The sequence below is a fragment of the Lycorma delicatula genome, chromosome 6 (genome assembly GCF_047948215.1).
Source record: "Lycorma delicatula isolate Av1 chromosome 6, ASM4794821v1, whole genome shotgun sequence".
Taxonomy (NCBI): domain Eukaryota; kingdom Metazoa; phylum Arthropoda; class Insecta; order Hemiptera; family Fulgoridae; genus Lycorma; species Lycorma delicatula.
The window spans coordinates 80431338-80458092 of NC_134460.1; the positions used below are offsets into that span (position 1 = coordinate 80431338).

At 32.2% G+C, this 26755-nt stretch overlaps 1 protein-coding gene across 3 annotated transcripts in view; it reads left to right on the forward strand.

The window, feature by feature from the left end:
• The window catches only part of Pdk1 (Phosphoinositide-dependent kinase 1), a 391841-nt gene that overhangs the window by 88234 nt on the left and 276852 nt on the right, over positions 1-26755 (forward strand). Inside the window, exon 1 of one of the 3 annotated variants that reach the window (XM_075367939.1) lies at positions 12722-12795. The exons of 1 other annotated variant lie outside the window; for it this stretch is intronic. In XM_075367939.1, the coding sequence (XP_075224054.1) occupies positions 12790-12795 (6 nt within the window). In that variant the 5' untranslated portion in view covers positions 12722-12789. Of the gene's footprint in view, positions 1-12721; positions 12796-21190; positions 21283-26755 lie in introns of those variants that run through there. One more of the 3 variants, XM_075367942.1, reaches the window with a different exon arrangement.

The following is a 26755-nucleotide window of genomic DNA, read 5'->3' on the forward strand; positions in this document are numbered from 1 at the left end:
TTGCCCGTTTAAAAAAGGTGGAATTTGTTCTCGAATACACGCAGTGTTCTGTGTTTTTGTTAATAAACAAACAATGGTTGTAGGAAATGATCAAATATTTGTATATAGACTGTTGCGTAGATATATAATTCTGTAGTGCGTATGTTTTTTTTAAATTTATGCTTTTGCACTTTTAAAGTTAAGCGGTAATGAATTTCTGCCGGATTATTAAGTATTTGGGCGTAATGGAACATTTTAAAGTGCAGTTGATTAAAAAATTTTTAGTTTCAGGGTGATAAAAAACGTTACCAATTATAGATTCAGGTTGATGGTCAAAATACTTTGTATACGATGACAAATTAATTTTCCTACAGACAGTAAATGGCTACCTAAGAACATGACTTGAAATAAAAATTTCGTTAGTTACCAACGACTCAAATAAAGACTGTTCTGACAATCTAGTATTGAAAGAATTTTACTTATTGAAAAACCACCAAACCAGTTTAATTATTTTAATGGCAATACTTTATTCAATAACTTCATGTATTTCAGGAAAATCGATGCAGCCATTCTGAAGTTAAATTATATTAATCAAACGTATTGATTGCTATGATATTTGTTAAAATAAAAGAATTCCATCTTATATATAAAGATATGTATTTAATTATTATAATATTACTTTACATTTAATCATTCTACAGTAATACCAGAGTAAAGAATCATGAATGCGCTATGCTTTTTCATTTGGTAAAGTTCCTTACATTTTTTTTTTCCCTAGTGTGTACGTGTGCAGTCTGTTCAACTAGTGAACAATAGCCCTCCCCCCGACGGACCAATGAGATGGTGGAGGGGGGGTATCTTATCTGATTTTTCAAAAGCTGTTTCTTATAATTTTTTTTTTCATTTTGGTTGGATATTTCGGTTATAACAGTTGAATGTGATAATTTCCGGAAAGTTTAGGTTAGAATTTTGCTTGTGGTTAATTTACGATTACATTCGTTATCATGCACGAATCGCAATCTGATATTAACCAGAGATTGTTATCAATGACGTGGATCCTGTCATCATAATTGAATACCAGTTTTCTAAGAATAAACAATTGAAAGAAATACTTTTATTACGTGGATGAAAATAACATTAATTATTATTATTATTAAAGTTATCACTCGATAACTACCATAATGAAAACTTCTTAACTTGTATTTGAATTTATAATTAATATTATTAAAATTGTTTTGAACTATTTTATTACTATTATTTTTATGTTATGCACAGATTTATAACTTGCATTTATTATTATATACATGTAAACTTGCTATTGATTTGTATATTTTAACGTATTAATTTTTGTTCATATTAATATACAAAGGCTATTAAATATACAAATATTATATTAATATACAAAGTAGCTGTTCTGTTGTACAAAATTAATAAATTGTTATTATTATCATCAGAATGTTTTTGCCCTATTGATAGTTTAACCGTCGTCTCATAAAGGAGTTAAATCTGCTTAATGTTGAATTGATATTCTGATTAAGATCTTTTACTTAACCCGTTGTTCCGTTTTTGCTCGCTCAAATGTCCTAGACATAACCAGCCGAATGCACCAGACGCATACAATGTGCATATTTCTGTTGGCAACGGCCGGAATATAGTCCAGCAACTCACAAACTGTGCGCCGCGGTCTCTTCTCAGGGGCGCCGCGAAATATTGTAAAAGCTTCATAATTAGTTGAACAAAGACATTTATAATTATTAATTTAATGTTAATAAAGTAAAAAAATAATGAAGATATACGAGTTTTGTTTATTTGTATCTCTTACTGGCGAGTAGTTATACTTTTACTTAGAGTAGGGCGCCGCGACTCGGAAAAGTTTGGGAACCACTGAAGTAGTCGCTAGATCTGAAAAAAACTCCCAAGTTATATCGGTGGACGTTTAAATTTACTTGGAAAAAATCTACAACTTCTTTATAAATTTGTTTAAATTCTCGCCAAATTACTTTAAAAGGTTTTTTTCTGTTACTAAACCTGTTATTTTAATTAAAATCTTTGTAATTTATTATCGATATAACTGATTTCTCTTCTCACCTTCGATGTCTATTGATCTGTTTGTCCAGCTAAGTTTCAAAATTTCAAGTCGGATTATTAGGTCAGGAGATATTAAAAAAGAAATACAGGAAAAAAGTAAACTTTTCAAGCAAGTTTTTCTGCATAATTCTGTATGTATTTTATTTATTTATTTTCCTTGTAACGATACAATCGTTTTTTTTTTAACAAGTGTATATTTTTTCTTTAACTGTTTAAAGAAAAAATTTGAAACTCGTCTCCTTGATAATCAGGTTCTTATATCCGATAATTGCATTTCTAGACGAATAACTGTAGATTTCTTGGGTCGTGATTCAGAAGGTTGCGTGTTCCTATTTGTCTAGTATCTAGTATAAACTGCCTACATTCGCCGATTGAAAGATTGATTAATACATTTTTCTAGACATCTGGTATCGTATTGCAGATGACATTCGTAGTAAGAAGCTTATTATAGAAGCATTGTAGTTACATGATATTTATTATTGTAAAGCGAGGTTACGTGTCTTTTAGCAGACCTTTAGTCAGCAAAGAATTGTTTGTCTCATCTAACCGGATATTCTCTCTCGCATGATGTTATCTTTAACCTTATTTACATTGTGTGTTGCTTTATAACGCGATCTTGTCTTTATTTCAAATGTGAATTAAATTTCGAAGTATGCATTTTCATTGCAAAACTAACTAAAGCGCTATATCGGGGATAAAATAAATTGAATAAACATGAAAAAAAATCTAAACGAATCGGACGATTATTCTTCAGCATATTTTCTCCAGCGTAGAAGTTTTCTACGCGATGAAATCAGATTTTTTTCTCTCCAGTCGTTCAGTAGTATGAAATTAACTGAATTTCTTTATATTATTCTTATTAATAACAAAAACGAAAATCTCGAGTCACGTAATGATCCTTTTTAGTTGTTTTATAGAAAATTTCAGTATCCGATATGTTAACTAAATTCTATTTTGCATTCAGTTTTATCCCCTTGTCAACCTCCTTGAATTCTTACAACCGGCATACAGAGCCTGACTCGTTTATCGTCGAAGGAACTCAAACTAAAAAATTTACCACTGCGACTTTCCTCTTTTCACTCTAATAATAAATTCTCCAGGATAATTGTGTCCAGTAATATATCACTTTCAATAATTACTGTTTTCTCCAATATTATGGTGCCGTATAAGACCGGTTCCTATAGATTACTCAAGCAAAACGAACTACTGGGTGTTATTTTCCTCGTATAGTAGACATGTGATATCGGCTGAGATAACCGCTGGTTTTGATGGCCTTAAAAAATAATTATTGATGCCGCTTAAAAATAATGAATAATATTTAAAGATTTTACAAACACGCGACGGGCTATTGGTATCCAGGCACAATTAGGCTATTTTTGAGACCGTGCCGTTAATTGAAGGTACTAGATAAAGGAGTTGAAATTAAAATTTTGTCATTAATTCGGGTGGTTTTGTACATTTTTCCATAGCCTCCATCCTGAATATTCTTCTTCTTCATATCTTCAAATATAATATAACTTTTTTTTACTGGTTTTAAGCTCGTTTAAGCTGGGTTTTTTTACTCGTTTACATGACATACATATGTATGTTTTTTAAATGGGGTATAGGATTGTACAGACTCAGGCCGACCATTCCTGAGACGTGTGATTAATTGAATCCCAACTACAAAAGAACGTAGGCATGCACTATCTAATTTTCAAAACTATATAAAAGCAACTAACGTTTACTAGGATTTGAACCTGAGAACCTTCGACTACGAAAATCAGCTGTTAAACAACTGATTTATAGCTATACTATAGCTAGTAGTAGCTCGACTATACTAGGTCGAGTTCTAGTAAAGTCAGTTATTTTTACACTGATTTGAATACTAGATCGTGGATACCGGTTTTCTTTGGTGGATGGGTTTCAATTAACCACACATCTCAGGAATGGTCGAACTGAGACTGTACAAGATTACACTTCATTTATCCTCATAAATACCATCCTCATTCATTCTCTGAAGTATTATCTGAACGGTAGTTACCGGAGGTTAAAACAGGAAAAAGAGGATAGCAGAAATTAAAATTTTGTATTATATATATATATATATATATATATATATATATATATATAAAATCATTGCTGAAACATTTGTTTTTATTTGTTGAATTGATTGCGATCTCTGTTAACATTTTAGGTTAGGTTTGTTTTATTTATAAACTACCCGGCCTGTCTAGCCAGAACATAGACCCCCGGGGCTCAGGTCAGTTCAGGCTGATCTCGGAGCCAACTCAGGAGCTTCCCCCATGGCCCTGGGGCTCGCTTGACATTCCCAATTTGCGAGGAGGACCGGCACTTTGAGCTTGATACGATCGCTATTCCCATCTACTCAGAGGGCTCCACCCCCTGGACCCGTTATCATTATGATTGTGAGAATAATACTGATAAATAATAATTATAGTATTCAGGCTTTATAGAAACCTGAAAAGAAACTAAATTACAAAAGATAATTACGTTAGTTAAGTAACTAAAGTAAGCACACCTTTGACGACGAAAAATGTATTTCTTTGCCACGGTGCCAGAAATATAACAATGAAGTAAAAGGATTAATCTATTTTTTCCTAAATCAATATCTTGATTAAAGAAAATAATGAATATTTTTAATATCTTAACTTTCAAGGGAGCTAGGGCCTCGGTCGATGGCTTAAAACCTTCCCTGGGATAATGCAAAAAATGTATCCTGCAAATTATCCCGTGATGCGATAACAAACAAACTTTATATGTATATATATTTCCTAATAACCGTGATCTGTTAGATCGAGAGTGCACCTGATGCATGCAAAAGTTAGCCTTCAACCTTTTAACAAAATTAAATTCTTTACCTATCTTAACGAATAAAATATTTTGTTCCAGTAGGAGCTATATACATTAAGTGATGCAAGAAAATGTAGCCGATACATCGTTTTATCAGTAACGGTTTACAGTGTAGTCGGTTTAGTCTTTCTTTTTAGATAACGTTAGATAACGTTGGGATAATGCAAAAAATGTATCCTGCAAATTATCCCGTGGTGCGATAACAAACAAACTTTATATGTATATATATTTCCTAATAACCGTGATCTGTTAGATCGAGAGTGCACCTGATGCATGCAAAAGTTAGCCTTCAACCTTTTAACAAAATTAAATTCTTTACCTATCTTAACGAATAAAATATTTTGTTCCAGTAGGAGCTATATACATTAAGTGATGCAAGAAAATGTAGCCGATACATCGTTTTATCAGTAACGGTTTACAGTGTAGTCGGTTTAGTCTTTCTTTTTAGATAACGTTAAAGCACTTACTTTTCCTCTCAATTAGTTGTTCTTGAATATACATATTTTACTATCGCTTCATTTCCATCATGTTAATGGGTACTTTTGAAAAACTGTGAACTAGTGATTTCAATTTTTTTTCTTGACCGAAATAGTAATTCCTTTAATACGCGTAAGATGACTGATAATTTGGTAAAAAACGTCAAAATTAGCGGGAACCAATTACAAAAGATTAGGTATTAGAGGGTTAATCGTATAGGAATTATTTTTAGTCTAAGTTTATTTGATTATATTGTCGCGTGCTCGAGGCTCGATCAGAATACTAGGAGATTAACCATTGAAAATGTTTGTATAATTACAATATATTAGTTTAGGAACATAAGTAGAACAAAAAAATCAATAATAACAATAATAATAATGACAACAGTAAACAATAAAAAACGTCAATAATAAACAAATAATAATCACAGTAATCACAACCACAATAATAATAAACAGTGATTACTTGTACATACAAAACAGAATTTAAAGTAATTGCCAGGATTTATTTACAGGTAGTTAAAATTGAAAACCAGAATTCAGTCCCATTGACAAAATACATTAGCATGACCGCTAATCGTAACACTTTAGTGTTAAGAACCTTGTGTTAAGAACAATAGTACAATAGATAAGACAAGTAAAGTTCTTTCACTACAAATATCTTTGTTGTTCACAAATAAAACTACCCTAACAATTTATAAATGAAATTTAGTAATTATTTATTTCACTTTAGTCAGTAACTCACTGAACTACTTGTCTTCATGTACTGGAATTTTTTGTAACGTCACCTTAATCGCGTGGAACTTTTATGTACTAAAAATTTGTTCCTTCACTGACCTCCTCGTAGAATACTCTCGCTTCAACTCACATAATAACCCCTCGCTTAGTACTCTTATCGCAAACTCTCTTTGCAGACTGACATCTCACATAACTGATTGTTAACTGGTCTTCCTCGGAGTATTAATACTCCTGTCCTAATTACCTGCAAAACCGGACCCAACTCGAAGCGTGAAAGTGATCGTTCGCTCTATCATTTTCCTATGAAATTCTAAACCTGGGTCCGGTAACTATTCTCACGGAACAACATCTGTTTAGGTGTGTCAGTGGGCAGTATTACAAAGAACGATTTTAAACAGAATTTACTAAAAGTAAAGTTACTTTTACTAAAAGGATTTTTTGTAGCCCCTTTCTGGATTCCTCCCATTATTATATTTTCTACTACTTTCTTTTTAATTGGCAGGAATCCATTTATCAGGTTCGTTATACCGGTCTTGTTACACTACGTTTTAAAATGTTTGTACTTTTCACTTGATCATAGTCATGCGCGGTTAAATTGTAGCCATAAAATGGATATTTTATTTTATTTTTATCGCTTTTTTTGAAGAGAAATTCCATTAATGAAATATCACACAAAGTTTATAAAAAAAAGTGAAGTGAGAGTAAATTTAGACCCTAAATTTCTCGCCGTTATTATGAAGCGATTGTGAAAAAGCAACTCCTTGTGTGATTTTTACTTCTAAGAACGTTGGTACTTAGTAGATTTTATTTATGTGTCATAAATATCGGTATTAAGGTATTTCTTGCATGGCCCTTTTGGTATTTCACCCGCAAAACTTGTAATTATTTTTACGATTCAAATTGTATATCGTGACTTCGTACTTAGTTTTATCAGATAAATTAGTTATAACTGTTTACGGTATAAAATAAGATAGTGAAGGAAGTATGTGCAAATAACTGCATTTTGCAATATTATCTTCGATATATTATGTTTCATAATGGTAAATCAAGGTTATTTAATATATATAGTACTACTCGATTCCGGTAACTGAATTACCGCTCGTCGAAGATATTGCATTCATTCGTTAACTTTATAGACTAGATATATTATTAGATTTAATGACATACACTTCATGATAAAAAATAATTTCATTACCTTTTCTCATAAACATAAATATCAACTCGTTAAAACAATGGAACATTGAAATAATTTATTAATTTGGCAATCGTCTATATATGAACACTGGGATTTTCCCGTAACAAACACCTGGGTATTTATTTTACTGTTACTATTATTTATGTATATTACTTATTAAAAATTAGTTAATAGGTTATTTAATATTAATTTAGATATTATAATTGTTCACCAAAGAAGTGAAAGTATGTGTTTGTTATTTTTATTATGGGGTTTTTCTACCGTTCTTGGACTAGTTTTTATATTTTACATTTACATATTCTAAAGATATAATGTAAATCAATAGTGTCTAAGAATTGAAACAAAAAAATATAGGTTTTTACGGTTAAGATACGTTCCTGGTACGGACAAAATACGAGGTCTGTAAATAAAGTAATGAGACTATTTTATTTTGGCAGCCACAGTGGCAACACTGTAAAGTTAGTAGTAAACATGGTTTAATGAACATCTGATTTATATTAGGTATTAACATTTTTGGTCTATTGTTGCCACGTGAGACGTAAAAAAACCTTTCGTGAAACGAGTTTTTGTTGTTTGTTATAAAAATGAGTGATACTAATTATGATCAACCTTGTGGAATCAAGTTTTGTGTTAAATGTAAGAATGCCACTATAACTTTTACAAAATTGAAAAGGGCGTATGGGGATGACGCTCTGTCACGAGCTCAAGTTTTTAGGTGGTTTAAAGCATTTTCAGATGGTCGGAAATCAGTTTCGGACGATCCAAGCTCTGAAGACCGTTAACGTCAAAAAGTGACGATAATGTGTTGAGGAATGAAAGACTTGATACGGTTCGACTGGCGATTAACTATCAGAATGATTGCAGAACAATTGAATTTGAACCGTACCACACTCCATCAAATTTTGACAAAAAATTGGACATGAAAAGAGTTCGTGCAAAGTTGGTCCCAAAATATTTCACTGTTAAACAGAAAAAAAACAGGGTGGAAGTGTGCCCGCGATCTTCTAGAGCGAATTGAAACTGATACTGATTTTCTAAAAAAATGTTATTACTGGTGATGGGTCTTGGGTATTTCATTCAACCCAGAAACAAAACGCCAGAGCAAGGAGTGGTACACTTCAAACTCACCACGACCCAAAAAAGCAAAAATGAGCAAATAAAAAATAAAAACAATGCTAATTTGTTTCTTCGATAGTAATGCCATAAGGAGTTTCTGCCTACAGGATAGACTGTAAATAAATAAATCAATATGTTTACCGAGAAATTCTTGAAAGACTGCGGAAAAGAGTTGGCCGCGTTAGACTAGCCATCAAAGACAACTGGGTGCTCCATCATGATAATGCACCTTGTCACACTGCACTCTCAATTAATGAGTTTTAGGAGAAGAAAAATATTCCTGTAGTTCCTCAACCACCTTATTCACCTGACTCTTGAGTCCCTGCGACTTTTTCGTGTTCCCGACTTTAAAAAATCACCTCAAAGGACACCATTTTCGAACAGTACAAAACATTAAAAAAAAAAAAAATGTAACCGACCATCTGAAGGATAATTCCGGTTTCTGAGTTCCAACACTGCTATGAAGAGTGGGAAAACCGTTTGAAGCGTAGCGTGGCTTCCCACGCTTCATGTATAATTGGATAATTTTCCTTGAATAATTTTCAACCAGTCTCATTACTTTATTTACATACCTTGTACTTTTGTAATCTGGGTATAAAAAAAAAATTGAAACTATTTTTTTTGGAAAAGTAAAAAAAACGAAATTAGTAACAGACGATCCGGTTCTAACTTCTTTATTGTAAGCATGTTTCTATTAGAAACGTATGTACCCATTCCTGCAGCTTTTTTCTTATAGATTAAATTTATTTTTATTTCCTTGTTCGAAGTAAAGGAAGTATTGTGATCGCGAAAAATTTCGGTTTACAGATTTCAACGGAAATATCAATTTTTAATAGTTTCGGCATGACGTCGTAAATGTGTATCTCGCATAACACAAAACTACTTGCCGTAGGATGTTCAAATTTTGAATTTAGGACTGTTGTAACATCTAGTTGTGCACCTTCACTTTTGATTGCAACCGACTGGACCAAATGTGCTCCAAAAAGCCCAAAATAAAAAAAAAATTGGATTTTGACTTCTTAATTGCAGTAATAAGCTCTCATTGAGAGCTTTTCAATGATTCATAAGTGCTGCTTATTTTCATTGATTCCGGAGTTATAGCCAAATAGAATTTTAATGAATTAAATATTTGTATCTTACAAGGTTCGATCGAACATCAGTTCAAATCAGACTTCATTTCCTTTTTTGTAACTTTTTTTAAATGAAAATAATAATTTAATTAATAAATAATAATTCAGTAATAACAATAAAATAAAAATATGAAAAAATATCAGAAGTTATTAATGAAATAAAATTTTATGTACTTTTCATTTTTAGAAAATGTGTTTATGTAATTTAATAGGCGTACAATGAAGTCATGTGGTGTCCACTTAGATTTTTTTCTCTCTTTGAATAGTCAGTCATTTACATTTTATATTTATAAAATAGGAGCTAATTGTACTGGTAGACAAAAAAAGATTTTTTAAAATGTTTTTCTAAGTGTGATACCATTTCTTGAATTGCTTTTTTGCGTACATTACGGATCTGTAAATACAAATTTTCTATCACCCTTAATTTTAAATAAATTACGCATCAAAAAAAGTGAAAGTATAGTTAAAATTTGTAAAATTTATAACTTTGCATTGCCGTACCTGTGTTAAAATTATTTCGCTGATGCTTTTCTTTTATAAATAGCCTCAGGCACATCAAACAGTAATATCATTACAACAGTAATCGGCTAGCATGTTAGTATTCCATTTCCCTTTATAGCGGCTTTCCATCACCATAATATCCTGGAAACGTTCACCGTGTTCGTCACATACGTCTCCGAGGCTGTCCTTGGAAAAAGTCCTCATGTGAGTGGAAGAAATGTATTTTCAAAGACATATTACATCCCATAGCTCTGTATGAAATAAGACGTGTATTAACAATATCGTGGTAATTCCGGATTTTTTTTTTTGCCGGGAAAATGTTTGCAAACGTCTTTAAATGTAGCCCGAGCTGCACTTCCTACATTATTTAACATTGAGTTTATCATCTTCGACCAACTCTCTTACTTGAGGACCAACAAATATTCCTTCTTTAATTTTTCCTTCAGTTACATTCGGAAGTTTCTGCCTGATATACAAAAATTCGGGACTATCTTTCTTCATTGCTTTTACAAAATTTTTCATTAGTCCTACCTTGATATTGAGAAAAGGTAAAAATATTTTTTTGGGTTCAACTAAGGGCTCATGGATAATATTTTTCAGATTTGGAGTTAAGTTGCCTCGTTTCTTCAACTCTTTGGTAACATAATGTTGATCCCTAGCGCGGCTGTCCCATTGGCAAAGAAAACACATCTACTTAGTATAGCCCAACTGCACGCCTAACAAAAGAGCCATAACTTTCAAATCACTACATATGTTCCAGCTAAATTTTTTATAATTTATAAAAATTATAATTATGGTATAAATTAATACCATAAACGATTGGTATCGAAGGATATTTGTTAGTTGTGTCGTAGAACCACTTTTAAACTATACTTGACAAATCTATGAAAAGGCGCCAGTCCTCAGGTTTATCATTATTTATGTAACAAACCAAATTATTTTCATCAATAAAGTACTTTTTGTCGGTTTCGAAAGCCCGAAATTTTCGTATTTTTTTAAAAAAGTACATTCCAACCTTGCAGTCTTGATCAACAGTTCAGCTTGATTTTTTGATAAATTTAAATCCCTAACCAAGTCATTTAATTCACCTTGTGATATGTGGCTTATTGGAAGATAATTCAAAATCAAAATTATTGTTGTCTTCTTCAGTACGGATTCAAAATCGCTGCTTTCGAAACATGCATTCACAGGTGGCTCAAGAACTTCACTGTGAGGTACAGGCCTGATTGCAGATTGCAATGAAGGATATTTTAGAGTACGTTTAGATTTTTTACAAATTCCAGACACACTTGTTAAACAAAAGTAACAATCGGTTACGTGATCCTTTGGTTCACGCCAAATCATAGGTATACCAAATGGCAAAGCCTTCCGTGTACCTTTCAGCCATCTTCTTAAATATACAGAATAAATAATGCATACTATATGAGGAACCCACGTCTTATCCTGATCACTAATTTTACACTGAAAGTACATATGATAGATATGCTTTTTTAATTAAAGGTGTAATGTTTTTTCTATTTGATTTTACGATTAAATCACCACATACATTACAAAAGGCATCCGCATCATTTACACAATTTTGAGGTATTATTAACACTGCACTGTAAACAAACTTAAGACAGCAATAAGACTGAACAAAATTAATTCATTCCTAAATCCAGTGCTTAATACAACACAGCTATGTTTTCAGCTATATGTTTTGACCGGCACAGACATGATTAATCTTGTCCATGAAGGCTTACTCTTCAGTATTAGATATGATCTCATAATATGTGACAGTGATATGATTTAATTGTTGTTAAAGTTAAACAATAAGAAATAGCTAACAAAATACAGTATAGGAGTTTAAAATGCTAACTATACGTTGAAAAATGAAAAAATTCTTTAATTTAATTTAATTTTTTTCGAAAATGGTTGGTGATAGAAAGATTCTGAGTTCATATTCGTTTTCAGCATCAAAAAACAGATTAAAATCATGTACCGCATGCTAGGAAACAAAAATTATGTTTATCATGTGTATTCAAGTGTTTGCTTGTTGGTGCATTTTTCTTTTTGGGTAGTGTTGTTATTAAGTTTGTTTTATTTAAATTTACATTAAATCTTTTATTCCAGTATGTTAAAAAAGAAACCGAATTCATTTCATTTTGAAAGAAGAAATAACCTAAAATGAAGCTTATAATTTTGGAAAACTTCAGTTATTAAATTCCCACTGATCAATTTGAGATTTTTTTGTCATCGCATTCATTTTGGCTAATGATTTGTCATTGTCATCATATTAATGATGTTCGTTAAATTTAAAATTTTGATAACATCAGGAAATAGCGTTTTCGGTATGTTTAGAGGTCGAAGAACCGGTAGTTATTCGTATATACAGTTTGGTACAGCAGAGATTTTGGATACGTTTTGACACAATATTTAAAGATTAAACGCGTTTATTTTTGTCTAGTACTGTGATGCAAAGATGATATTTTGATGATGAAGATGATGATAATAATGCAATCTTTCGGGCCAATTGGCTGCGTACCAGTGCAACGAAGCGGAAACCAGACACATGTCGGCCAGTTGGATATGTTTCATTGGCGCCGCAAAGTGAACCGACTGTAACATTCCGTAGTGCCAACTCGTCTTCTTCATGCATGTCTAACGCATTAATATTAGCATAAGTAGGTATTAGGTATTATTTACTTAAGTTTTCTTTCATCTTGTGCATCGTATGGCGGTGAGTGACATTTGATAATCTATTTGCATAATTTAATTTTGTTATCGGTTGTTTCTGTTTTCGTTAACTAGAAAAGCCTTGTTTTACATTCTACTAAATGACCGAAAGTTATTGCAGTAAACGGTTGCTTGCTTTTCCTTTTCACAAACTATAGAATAAATAAATATCATTTATATAAATCATTAAAGCATTTATATTCGCTAGGTATCTATACATCGCTTACGGATACTTTGTTAATTATCTGTTCGTTCTCTTTTCCCCAATAATCTGCATTATAGTCGCCGATGAATTTCAATCTGAATAATTCGCTTTATAAATTAGAAAATAAATCGAGGTTTGCCTTTTTCCACTCAAACTGGAAAAAAATTGATTAGTATCGATTTACTGCTGTCTTTTTTCCCCATATTACTTCTTAAGTAATCATGAATGGAATTTACAAAAAAATCATTTTAAGGTAGATGCAACAAAATTTCACTTTTGCTTGACTGTCGTGCTATTTCGCAAAAATCGTATAACTGATTTCCTCAATTTGTTCTTGTAATTGGGTTCAGGAGTACTAGTCTTTGCTAGTAGCGCTGTCAAGCGGAAAGGTAGGAAATCTACGGATGTGCGCGCAACTAAAACTGTTTGTCCTTTTGCCCCTTCCCTCCACACCTCATCCAAAAAAAATTATTACAAATTAAAAACTACGATATTCTTTTTCTACACCCTGTATTGTGTTAGCCATAACCAAAATAAATGTATATATATATATATATATATATATATATATATATATATATATATATATATATATATATAAACGGTTATAAATATTTATAAGGGCCTTTTTGTTTAATATTCCAAATGAGCTTGGATTTTTGATTCCTTGCGTATTAGTTATTTCATACTTTAAATGGTTTGGTTTCATTATCAGCGCTTAGTTTAAAAGTTTTTATGTGATGGACTTTGTAAGTGGAAAAGTTGAATTTTACTTCCTTGTAGGAATTAAAGGAAGTATTGTGATTGCGAAAAATTTCAGTTTTCAGTTATCAAAAATACCCATTTTGATTAATATAAAATATCCATTCCTGAATTCATTTTGACTAGTTTCGGCGTGACGTCTGTATGTACATTTGTATCTCGCATAACTCTAAAACGATTAGCAGTGGATTTGGATTTAGGACTATTGTAACATCTAGTTGTGCACCTCCTCTTTTGATTGCAATTTACTGAACTAAAAGTATCCAAAAAAGCCCAAAATCCAAAAAAAATGGACTTTTTCTTAACTGCAGTAATAAGTTGTCATTGAGAGCCTTTCAACTATCATAAGTCTTACTTATTTTCATTGGTTCCAGAGTTATAGCCCAATAAAATTTTAATTAATGAAATATTTGCATCTTACAAGGGAACATCAGTTCCAATCAAACTTAATCTTCTTTTTTTAACTTTTTATTTTTAATTTAAAATATATTGATTTATTAATAATTATTAACCTCTGATTGTAAAAAAAAATTGACGGTAAAAAGTTATTAATGAATTAAAATTTTGTCATTAAAAAAAATGTGTATATGTAATTTATTAATAGGCGTACAAGTAAGTCATGTGGTGTCCAGATCAGATTTTTATTTTTAAGCTATTCGTTAAAAAATTCTAAAAGAATATCTACAGTGAATTTGTGTATGTAAGTCCGATATCTGGCAATATTCTCCGGTAAATTTGACATATACCAAATTCCTCGATGAAAGACCGAAATATTATGACCTTCACTAGCATATGTCGGCAAACATATAAACTCTGGCGAGGAGTCGAACCGATAACTGGAAATTAAATAAAATCGCCCATAACCAATCTCAAAGGTAGATTACGAGAAACCCTCGTAAAAAAAGGAAGTTTAAATTTAAACCAAACATAACGGTTTTCGCCGACGTATTTTATATGTGTCGACATTCACCGGAGAATATCGACATTTACCAGATATCCGTTTTTCACGGTAACATTCATATTCAATAAATTACAAAATGGGATCACACGAAACTTTTTTATTTTCTCTAATGTCTTTTTTATAAAAATAGAATTGCAAAGGCTGCTTTAAAACTGCTTTAAAACAGTTTTTAACAAAAAATTTAAAAACATATACATTTTGATTGTTTAAAATATATCATCATTAACGGTTGTTAAAGAGGAATAAGTAAAAGAACGTATACTTTTATTTATGATTGTGAAAACGTAGTGAATAATTACATAATTACCTGTAACGAAATCCATTTAGCAATTTTGTTATAAATGTTTTTACTTTATAAAACTTTACGGTTAATTTATCCTTTAAATGATAAATAATTAGTTAAAATTATTTCATAAGGCTTGGGACGATGATGAAATCGTTGCGGCGACGATCGGCGTCTTATACCGGTGTGAGTCATAGGGTGGAGGCCGGTTAGAAATCTGTTTAAAATGCAATCTTTAACAACTGTGGGATCGAGTTAAGAATGAGTGCATAAAAAATAAAGGTAGCGCTGAATATTTCATATATTTATTTAATTCATATACAGATACACACATCTGTCTGCGTGCGTAATATTTATTTTATATATGCTTTTCTATTTATTTATATAAAAATACGACTTTAAAGATACTGCTTTTAAAGTGTGTAGATTAAATATTTGTCTTAGTTGTAATTATATATGAAAGTACAAACAAATAGTTTAATAAAATTTATCGGTTTGAAATTTTATCGGTACGAATTTGAAACTTACTCGATTCAAAATTACATTACAAAGAAACTTGCATGTGGTCGTAATCTATTCCCCAATCAGTTTTCGGTTTATCTGTGGAAAACAGCTGGAATTTGTCTTCAAATAATTGAAAAATTAAAGAACCCTTTTTTAATATATATTTTTTTAACCTAACTTGTCCAAATTCCGTGTGAAAAGCGAAAAAAGTTAGAAAAACTATGTCTGCCGATTCTTTTATTTCTTTCAATATTTTTATTAAGTTCTGGGGTTTTTGGGGATTAAGAATTTTCTGCTGTAGGCCATTTTCTAAGCAATAGATGTTTAGGTCAGCACAAAAAATTATATTTTCCAAGAAAATATCAAACTTAGAATAGAAAAGGATTGTTCTTCTAACTTAGATCAGATTCATACGGTACGATTTTCGTTGTGCGCCGGATACGAAATTTTGCCGTGTACCTTCTGGCAATGTAATTTATATTGAATTATTCGTACATTATGTCAACGGTAAAAAAACAAAAACAAGTCGTCGTGTTGTTACCATGCTGCCGCTGCAGTACGCAAGCTTAGTTCACACTATGTCGTTTTGACAGACCGTGTTTCTGACGGGTTGAGCCCGCACACGTTCCGCTATTCTGACGTATACACCTACCTATCTGACGTGTCCATCAGAGCTGTGTGTTGGGAATCCGGTCTTAATTTTTTTTTAATAATTTGTCTCGTGTAAAAATGGATCCTCGCGCTGTGATGATTTTATATTGTTGGTATCGTCGTAGGTAGAAACTGCAAAACAGAAAATATTGGGTACATCCTATGTTTTGAGAAATGACAGTATAGGAACGTTTGAAATACTTTTTGAAGAGATGAATACTTTTTGACGAGCAGAAGTTTTTCAATTTCTTCCGGATGTAAGGACTTTTTACGATCTATTAACGCTACTCAAAAATTCTAGTGTGCCTCGAGAAGAAATAAAGATGAGGTCGTCCACCATTAATACGATTCAAAGATTGTCTGGTTGAGGTGAAAAAGGATTTTAAATAGCTTTTTAAATTAAGATATTTTTTATGATCGAAAGTTTACTTAACAATAAAATTTAAGATTATATTTTTACATAATATTTATTCGAATAAGTTTTTATAATTAAAAGAGTAATATTTTACGTATTACAATCTCAGAGTAATTTATTATTATAATTATTGTATATATAATTTTAAAAAAAGGTGTAAGTATGTTTCTTGAAACGGAAAACATTTCAAAGTCCTTTGAGATTATAAACCTTACAGTTAATACTGAATTAATTTTGTAGTGAACATAAGAGTGGATTTTTTTAATGTTATCTGACTTTAAGGAAGGAAGTAAAGGAATTATCTACTGTTAAGTAAAAGAGTAGAAAAAATTCTAAAAAAGTAAGTTACAGAAAACTATTTAAGTAATACTTCCGTATATTGAAAATAATTAGTGTTCAACTTTTTAATAAAATAAAAATAATCAATTATTAATAACAGTACAAAAGATTAATAAAGATTATAGTTCTGTTATAAAAAAAATAATATTTTAGTTATTAGGAAGTGGGAAAATTTGCCTGAACCAAACGCCCAGCAGCCCACACATACTGGATGTGTGCATTTCACCGCCTATGCGGTGGGATCCACTAAAAACCCACTCCCTTACGTATGGTTGTGCAGGAATTGACGTAAAGGCATAACATAAGCACCACCCGAATCACAGGCACACTTCTCATTCACACCAATATTTACGTAACACATTCGGACACTATTTACACTCAATATTTACAATTAATAATATATACAATTCAGAATTTACATAATAGCAATGCCGGCCTCAGACAATAGAAGACGGCGCCCATCGCCGTCCTCAACCGACCTCTCCTTGTTCTCCTCATGGTCCTCCTCCTTTAGTTTCTGCTGTATCACCCTTATAAAATACCAGGCACACGCGGTCCATCCCTCACGGGAGAGAGCATCAACCGCAATACTAAAAAACCAATACTAAAAAACTGCGCGAGGATCCATTTGCGAAACTGCGAAATTATTTTTGAACCGGTGAAAACTGTATATTGTGGAGGTCCACACGGTAAAAATATGTATAATATGAATAGGAAAGCTCTCACGGCAAATATCGGTCCGGCGAAAAAACATTTAATGTGTGAACGTAGCCTCCCATTATCTCTCGTAGGAAAAGATCTGTCGGCGCATTGTCACGTTCAACAGTGTAATCTAAATGTTGCGATCGTTGTTGTATTCTTTTTTTTTCCCCCCCTCTGTAGTTTTACAAGTTATTTATTTTTTTAATACCAGTTATCCCTATCCTAATTGATGTTTGTCTTTTATTATTTTATATTATTTCTTATTCGGCTTATTTTTACGTGCACTTCAATTTTTATTTTTTATTCACTTTTAAAATACTCGATTTCTGGTTGAAAAAAGATTGCTATGAAAATGATTATCTGAATCTGTTTGCCCAAAATAAAATTAGAGCATTTTTAAAATGCTCTATTTTTTTAAAATTAGAGCATTAGAGCATTTTTTCCCCGCATAAAGCAAGTCATTAAGCTTTTTACCGGCTGCCAAAGATGAACTACCGGTATGCTAAAAAGCAGGTAGGGTTTTTAAACTCTTTATAAGAGAAGGGAGAAAAATCTGAATTTGTTTATTCGTGAATGAAATTCACGTGGATATTGACGCAATACGAAGTCGTACCTATAAATTTATGTTTCGGCCTTGTTTAGTCAATTAGGAAATAAATAAGCACCCGCCCTCCCAAATTACTTGTTTAATTTATTACATTCATATATAATAATCTTATTTAATTTCATTTTTAGTGTGAAGACTATATTTGATAGTAGTATTATCGCGTGTAAATAAAAATATAAAGCCGGTTTATAACACTTATATCACACTTGCAAGCGAATGTGGAAAACATTTAATAGGTATACGGGGGAATGCGTTGAATTATCATAAATAGAATATTACTGAACTTAAACTAAAACACTTCTCTGGTAAACGTTAACATCGCTTTTTTTTTTACCTTGCAATTTTTTTAAAGTTTGGTATGATAATGTTTAATTTATTGACAGGTTGCAAAGCAAATCATTACTTACGCGATAAAATCTGCTACTAAGCCATTATGCCCACAAAAAATAAAATAACTTTTTATCGTCAGTATAGACGTTTGTTGGTTTATCTTGCACATTGACCATACAGTCCTGTCGAAAAAGGCCTTGTAATCATTCTCGTTCCGTTTTTTTTTTTAAATTGCACTGATTAAAACGGCCAAGTTAAATCATTCCTGTCCCTTTTTTTATAAATTGTGTTCCAACTATTCTAATGGTTTCTATTTCGTTTCCGTCACTATAATTAAAGAAATATCTTCCAAATATTCTACGACTATTAATGGAAGATTTCTTTCGAATTATATAAAAATCCTAGCATTGGCCGACTTTATTTTTTAATTTTTTGTAAAACTATTCTGGTTATAAAACACTTGCGGCTTGAATAATCAAACCGTTTCAAAACATCCCTATCTTCCGTAAATAGTCCCTCAAAATAATTTTTCTTTCAAGTAAGACCTATCGGGTCGATAATTTAATAAGAATTCCACTTTAGAGCGTTAAGAACGTTCCCGACAACGTAGTAACCGAACGGCAATCTGTATTATTAGATGTTCTCATCCAAAATGTTTCCTTTGGTTTTTTTTTACATCATTCTGAACAGTATAATTCTGTCTCCTGTAACTAACAGTTTAGAGAATTTTTTTTTTCAAACTTTCACGTTAAGAATTCCACCGATGGTGTTTAAATTGTTGTATAGTATTTTCTACAGTTCCCAAGGCTTGTAGCTGTTTCACGAATTCATAATTTCACGAAATGATCGTATATCTGTCGAGGGGTTCCTGTAATTGGAAGATTTAACTTAGTAGCGAGCTTATATAAAAACCCTTTTTAGTCTTTTTCTATGTTTTGCAGTTTATTTTTAATCGCTGATATTTTTTTTACAGTTATTTCTCCTTTTAGCTTCTCTTCATACTTCAAAGCACTTCCAATCTTTTTATTTTAATTTTTTTTCGGAACCCTCAATAAATAACGCTCTGATTCGTATTTCACACTTCTTCGAACTCGTTGAAATATATATATATATATTTTTTTTAGAAAAGATTTCTGTTTTCCAACAGACCAAAATCAAAAATTTATCTGACAGTTTTTGACGACAGTGTCCAATTAAGCTTGTGATCTTTTTAGATTGATCATATATACTCTGGATTTTAAGAAAAAACTACTCGCACACTTTAGTTAACCGTTTGCCATTGTAATTAATAACGTTATTACCACGGGGATCGACAACTTCGTTGTTAACTTTTTAAATCCACTATTACATTGAAATCGCCTATCATTATAGATTTCCTGTTTACGTAATAGTTACCACCCGTGTCAGATCTCAATAAAATCATGTTTGACCTTGGACTCTGCGTCATTGTTTGGGACGTAAACACCATCTATTACAGTAATGAAATTCTTCAGTATTAATCTAATAACTTCGTAAAATGTAGGTTTGGTTCGAGAAAAAAAACGGCTGAAGATGGATATAAGTATTTTTTTTTGTTTTTGTTTTGTCAACTATTATTTTATTATAAAAAGATTTAAATAAAAAAAAAAGGATAGGAGTGTTGATCAGAAAAGTTTAAAAATCATATGAAGTTGGATCTCTGTTAACGTCTGATCTGAAATTTTTAAGTATGTTAATATTATACAAGTTATCGAAAAGTAAAAAGCATAAATAAAAATTCAGATTTTTGTCATGTTGTCAGCATGTGACAACAGTTTCGGTCGTAGGAGACTTACACTGTTAACTCCTGAAAACGGAATTCTCGTTTAGAGAACTAATAAGGATACAGAGCCGGTTTTACAAAAATAGTGATAACTGTCTCTCCCTTTTCATCGATCAGATTCAACCGATCTTAACTCTCTTCACCGCAGAGGTTGGTTTTTTAGCACAAATTTTACTACAAAAACAGTTACTGGAGCCACTTCTTGTTCCTCAGGTATTTGTTGTGCGTCTTAACTGATAAGACTCGGAAGAAGTAGTATAAAGTAGTAAATCAATTATATTACATGCAGTATTCCAATTATGGCGTAGTCCAAAAAAACGTTAATCGTTTAAAAAAGGAACGTGTAGTTAATTAAATAATTACTGGTTTTTGTGGTTTATTAATGCGTAACATAAAAATGTTTGTATTACATTTCGCCTAAAATACATTAATAAGATAAATGCATTTACATGTTTGTAAATTCATTGAATCAGCTGCTACTATACGTAGTAGCTGATTCGCAAATTATTTCGTCGACTTATATAACGGCATTTTCAATTTTGATGGAAAGTAGATAAATGGATAGTAGTGGTCGGTCTATCTACATCGGTTTGTATATTTAAGAATACTGACCGAGAGTGATTTGAGGACGCTTTAGTCTAGCTCGTAAAAACGATATTACTCAAAGGAGCACGGTTTTGAAAAATTGGCACAGTTTATATTCGTTTAAATTGGGTGACCGCGCTGTTAGAAAGTTATTTCGAAACAAATCCGCATAGGCGCAATACTGTCCCAAGGTGACTGCTGCTTGTCTATATATATATGATTTTAATTTTTCATCTTCAGAAGCGGTAGTCGAATGCAGCGTGGTAGGGTTACTTACGATTTATTCTTACAAATCGACGAAGATTAATTTACTTACCGAGTTCTTGATATTGTCATTTGTTGTCAGGTATTACTTTTTTCTTTTGTCTTGCATTTATTTTCTAGAATTCATATTAATGTTTTTTGATACTTATTAAGATCCGAGTAAATTTTATATTTACATAGTAGTTCTGCGATATTTTTATTGTTATTGCGTTTTTTATAGTGATTTTTTTTTTAACCCCGGGCCACCGTTAGTGCTTCAGAAGAGAGATGAATAATTTGTAGCGCGTGTGAAAATGCCATGCCTGACCGGAATTCGAACCCGGGACCTCCGGATGAAAGGCCGAGACGCTACCACTCATGCCACGGAGGCCGGCCGATATTTTTATATTTAATTGAACTTGTCGTTAATCCTAAATATATCTACTGCTTAACAGTCTCATTTGAAATTTCGGTGAAATCGATAGGAATACCGGTTTTTTTTTACGAATTATACTTTTAACGATCGAAAAAACAAATAACTCTCGGCCTTGTAAAAAATTTGTAAACATCATATTTCCACCCGATAAATAAAAGTTGGAATATCAACTACAGTTTAATTGTTTTGGACACTGTGACAGGTTACACGTGTCAAAACGTTCTTGACAGTACCCGGTCTGTTTAGATGATTCTCTCTTTTGTTTGTTAGAGACAAACACCTAAATTACTAAATCACTAAAATAAGCTATTTTTATATTCACCGGTCGATTGGAACCAGGGTGGAAACTTGCGGACTTGATTCGCTCATCAGGCGGCAGGAGACCTGGAAGAAAAATTCCTAATCTCGCTGCTTGTGAAGCCCCAGCCTACGCTTAAGGAAATAAAGCGGCAGAAAATTATCGCTTTGTTGCTGCTATATCTCACCGTAAACACGGACGTAACGGAACTCTGTCGGTTCAGTTATTAGAAAAACGGGAAGATTGGGATGCATTCCCCTGTCGTTTGTATCATCGTTTGAAAAGTTAAATGCTTGACTGAAAGCTTGCTTGAAAAATTAACGGATAAAAATTGATCTCCTGCAACATACACTTGAAATGTAGTCGTATCCGCAGGACGCCGGGCTAAATCGGGATGTATGCAGAAACTGACTCTGTACCGACAAATTCTACCCAAAAAAAAGCCGGTTGTGACAGGCGAACCTTTTACTGGGGACTGGGCGAAGTTAAATTCGAGTTCCCGTTGGACCGAGTGACAACATGACCAGTATGCTGTTATGTATACTATTAATTCCAGTCTGTTTCCACAGGCCAGCTAAAATCGGCTTGTAAAATGAAACCATTGGTGTCTTTGGGAGATAAATGTAATAAAGAATTTCAGATATTTTGATGGAGGTAGGTATTTGTTTGCGAAGATCTAAACTGTAATCGGTGTTCACACTTCAGGATATTTTTGGAAACCGATGCAATGACTGGCATATAATATATTTAAAAATAGCAATCCTAATAAAATTGTTTGCAATTAGAATAATTCAGTTTGAAATGGTTGTTCTTATTTTATTAATTTCAATGAAGCTTCTAGTAAATTAAGACTTTTTTCTACAAACAGATTTGAAATATTAAGCGGCTTAATGTTTATTAATTTGCATGGAATTTTCACCAAACAGTAACTAATTTTCTATGTACAATTTGTATAAATATTTACATTTTGTCCACAGACTTCAAAATTGATACGTTTATTAAATTTATATTTTATTTTCCTTTTTTGAGGTAATTCAGACAGAATTTTTGTAGGTCAAAAGATTGTTTTAATTTCTGCAAAAAGCAGATAACGTAAAAAATAGGATTTACCGCTAATCTTCGCGTTTCTACATTTCATCCCTTTACCCGATCTATTTTGAGTAAAATAGTACAGTAAAAAAAAGAAAGTTTTTGTTAAATTTATCGTTATTGTTTTTAGAGAATATCAGGTAACGGAACCAATCAATTCGAACGTTAAAACAGTGAAACGATTTTATGTTTTGTATGTTACTATTTTAGACAAAGTGATGCTCATATATAGTAAAGAATAATTAATAACGTAAATTTCAAATTGATGATTTTATGTATGTTATTTCACGGATAAAAGAAAGAAACTGCTCCAGAATTGCCTTGGTGGATCAAGAAAATCATAGGAATCCGTCATATTAATTCATGAAGTAATTGTAAAGAAAACACGAAAAGTTAGCAACAAGTGTATTTAAGAAAAAAATGTATTAAGCGTTAATGGAAATCTTTTGATCATTTGTTGTTTGCAAACTTAAATAAAGATGCTGAAAATTTAAGGCTTGGTTTTTTAAAATCGGTATTATTTGAAAATTCATTTACATTAGTTCTGTAAAAGAAAATCATTCAATTTTGCAAGGTAAATCTGTGTTTAATTTTAAATGGGTCGGTAATTTATTTATAATGACTTCGGAAACACGAGGACCCTTTTCTTTCAGGTCGAAGTGTTGCTGTGAATTGATAGAGTTTATTTCTTTTCTTTTTAGATAGCACATGCTTAAATTAAGATAATAATTATCTATTTCATTGACAGCTTACTTAACTGATACGGTATTGTAATATTATTAGTTAAAATTGAATTTTTTATTCTTATCGCTAGTAAAAGGTCTAAATATAGATGTCGTTTTATACAGAAGAAGAAACAGGAATGCAGACGGTTGTGCTGTGCGGTGGTATTCGGTTTACATGGCGGTAGGTCGGCTCTCGGATGTTTGTGCGAGGTGAAAGGCCTCTGGAGTATTTTTGCTCCGTGCAAGAAGAGGATTGCCGTCAGGCGGATTTCTTGCATACCACTGAACGGGACCTCCCTCACAAAGATGAATGCTGCTGACTGGTCGAGCCTGAGCTTTAACTTGAACCTTTCGACCGTAAACAAGACATGCCTTTTTGTCCCTCCGATCGAAACGCAACTTATTGCTGCTTCTATAACACCTTTTCGTTCTAAACATTTGTTAAACTAAATTTTGTAACGTACTTTATAATAACAATTTAAATTGCTTGTCTTATTTATTTATTAAAGTTAAATAACTTGAAAAATTGTTTTTCTCATCAGTCGACGCGGTTAGTTTTTTCACCGATCTTTAATATTAAACCTGAAACTTCAGTTAAAATATTGTTTTTATCTCATGTTTATCCGCTAAGATTCCTTAGTTATCAAAATTCATCGTGTTTGGGAGAATATACCTTACGATATGATTATTTCACATTTTTTTATGATTCTACAAGCCTGTGCATTTTATTTTTCTGAAATTTCTTATACAGTATTGTTTCTTCTCGTTAAAAACCTAAATTACAAAAACCAAATGTTTTACGTAATTTTTCTAAACTTTCCACATGAACGGATTTATTTTTTGTTGTTTAAAAATATTTCCTTTTAGATTCTAGTGAGACTACGACCCTCATAGTCCTTCGTTCATCCCTTAATTTTAATACATAGAAAAGATTTCCATGCCGTTGTACTCAGCTTTTTAGTTTTAATAGCTAAATTTAATTTTTATGTTTTTTATTTGATCGATATATTGTTTCTAATTTTATTTTTTTATTATACAGAATGGAAAATAATTTACATGTCTAACCTGTATGTTAGAGTGGGATCGGTGTGTTAATTGTGGGGTTTATATACAATAAAGAGGGTACATTAATTTTTTTGCTTTCCGTTACTTGTTTGCGTTTCTCTTACGGCAATGGCGAATATAAAGCACCTTACGTGCGAGATCAGACGTCGGGTAGCTTTCTCTGACAGTAATGGGGGTCCATTTACAAACGAATTGTGAGTTGAACATAATTTCATAATTAATATGCCAACAGGTACGTGAAACTGTACTAGGGTTGGTCTAGAAGAAACGCAAAACCATACTGTTTGTCACGTTTCCTGTTACCCTGCACTCAATTCCTGAAAATCGTTGTGGTTTGGGGGGTCAACCGATTTCTCATTTCTTGGACCGTTACGTTAACGGGAACTAATACATAGCGATGCAACCCACCGGGTTGATCTAGTGGTGAACGCGTCTTCTCAAATCAGCTGATCTTCGAAGTCGAGAGTTCCAACGTTCAAATCCTAGTAAAGGCAGTGAATTGTATACGGATTTGAATAGTAGATCGTGGATACCGGTGTTCATTGGTGGTTGGGTTTCAATTAAACACACATCTCAGAAACGGTCGACCTGAAACCGTACAAGATTACACTTCATTTACAATCATACATATTAAGCTCATTCATCCTCTGAAGTAATATCTGACGGTGATTCCCAGAGGCTAAACTGGGAAAAAATACAGAGCGAACGTATTTTCGTTACGTTTAACGTATCTCCGTTTAGCGTAATTCTAAGCCGTTTGATATATTTCAATGCTAGTTTTTTCATTTTTCTACTGGTGAAGATTGAACTTACGATCTATCAATGTTGCACCGGCTTCCATTCCCTCTCTAAATCCGCTAGCACGGTCACAAATCCGATTAACACATTCGTAGATATCACTTATTAAATTAACAGAGGCTTGTAGAACGGTTAAGCGCTAGCCTTCCAGTGAGAGAGGTCGATAGTTCGAGGCCTCGCTGAACCAGTATTTTCAAACGGTTTTCGTCGATACTAACCTGGGCTGACATTATGTTGTCGGATTCTAAGTCCTGGTCCAGCGATTCAGGGACGTTACAAACTAGAGGCATGTACTTCATCATACAGGTAATGAAATATGATGCTCCAGATAGCGTATAAGAAGTGGAAGTCGCTTACAGTCACCGAATGAAGAAAACTGCACCGAGTTTGTTTATTTTTATTCTTAAGATATTCTGAAATCTTTCACATACGTACTGTCGTGTCGTTAACTCCGTGCACATGGTAGATAAGCGAAGAATGCGAGCGATTACAATGATCGAAGGATTGTTATTATAGTAGTACTGATTATAATGTCGCTGTACATTGGTCGGCGTCACCGTCGGCTCTCGCCAAACAAGTGCACGGAATTCAGAGTATCAGTAGTGTGTAGCTTCCTTCATTTGAGTCTCTTTTTCGTTTGATGGGCGTTCATTATTAGTACGTTCATCATTTTTAGTTTTTCGATCGAAACTAAAATAAATACATCAAAATAAAAAATAATAAATACAGAATATACATCTGTATATTCTGCCCCTGTTTAGTTTATTTAAGTCATTCAAAAATGTTTCTTTCAATCCCTCCTACAATATCCTTATATTTTTTTCTTCTATTTTTATTGTGGCTGAAAATATTCAATGTTTCCTTCTCATTCCTGATGTTTTATGATGCAAACATATTATTCCGATCCATATTACCGAACTTATTTTCAAAATCTACAAGTACATGAGAGTCCGCCTTTTCCTTTGTAGAAAGAAAATTTGACGTGAAGTTTTGTTATTAGTAAATAACTTATTTTGCTTTTTAAAAAGTTTACTTTTTTTTAGGTAGATTTCATAAGAAAGCTGCCTATTGTAATGGGTACCGTGATTCTACTTCCGGAAAATTAATATATATATATATATATATATATATATATATATTACATTCTTGTAGACCACGATAACTG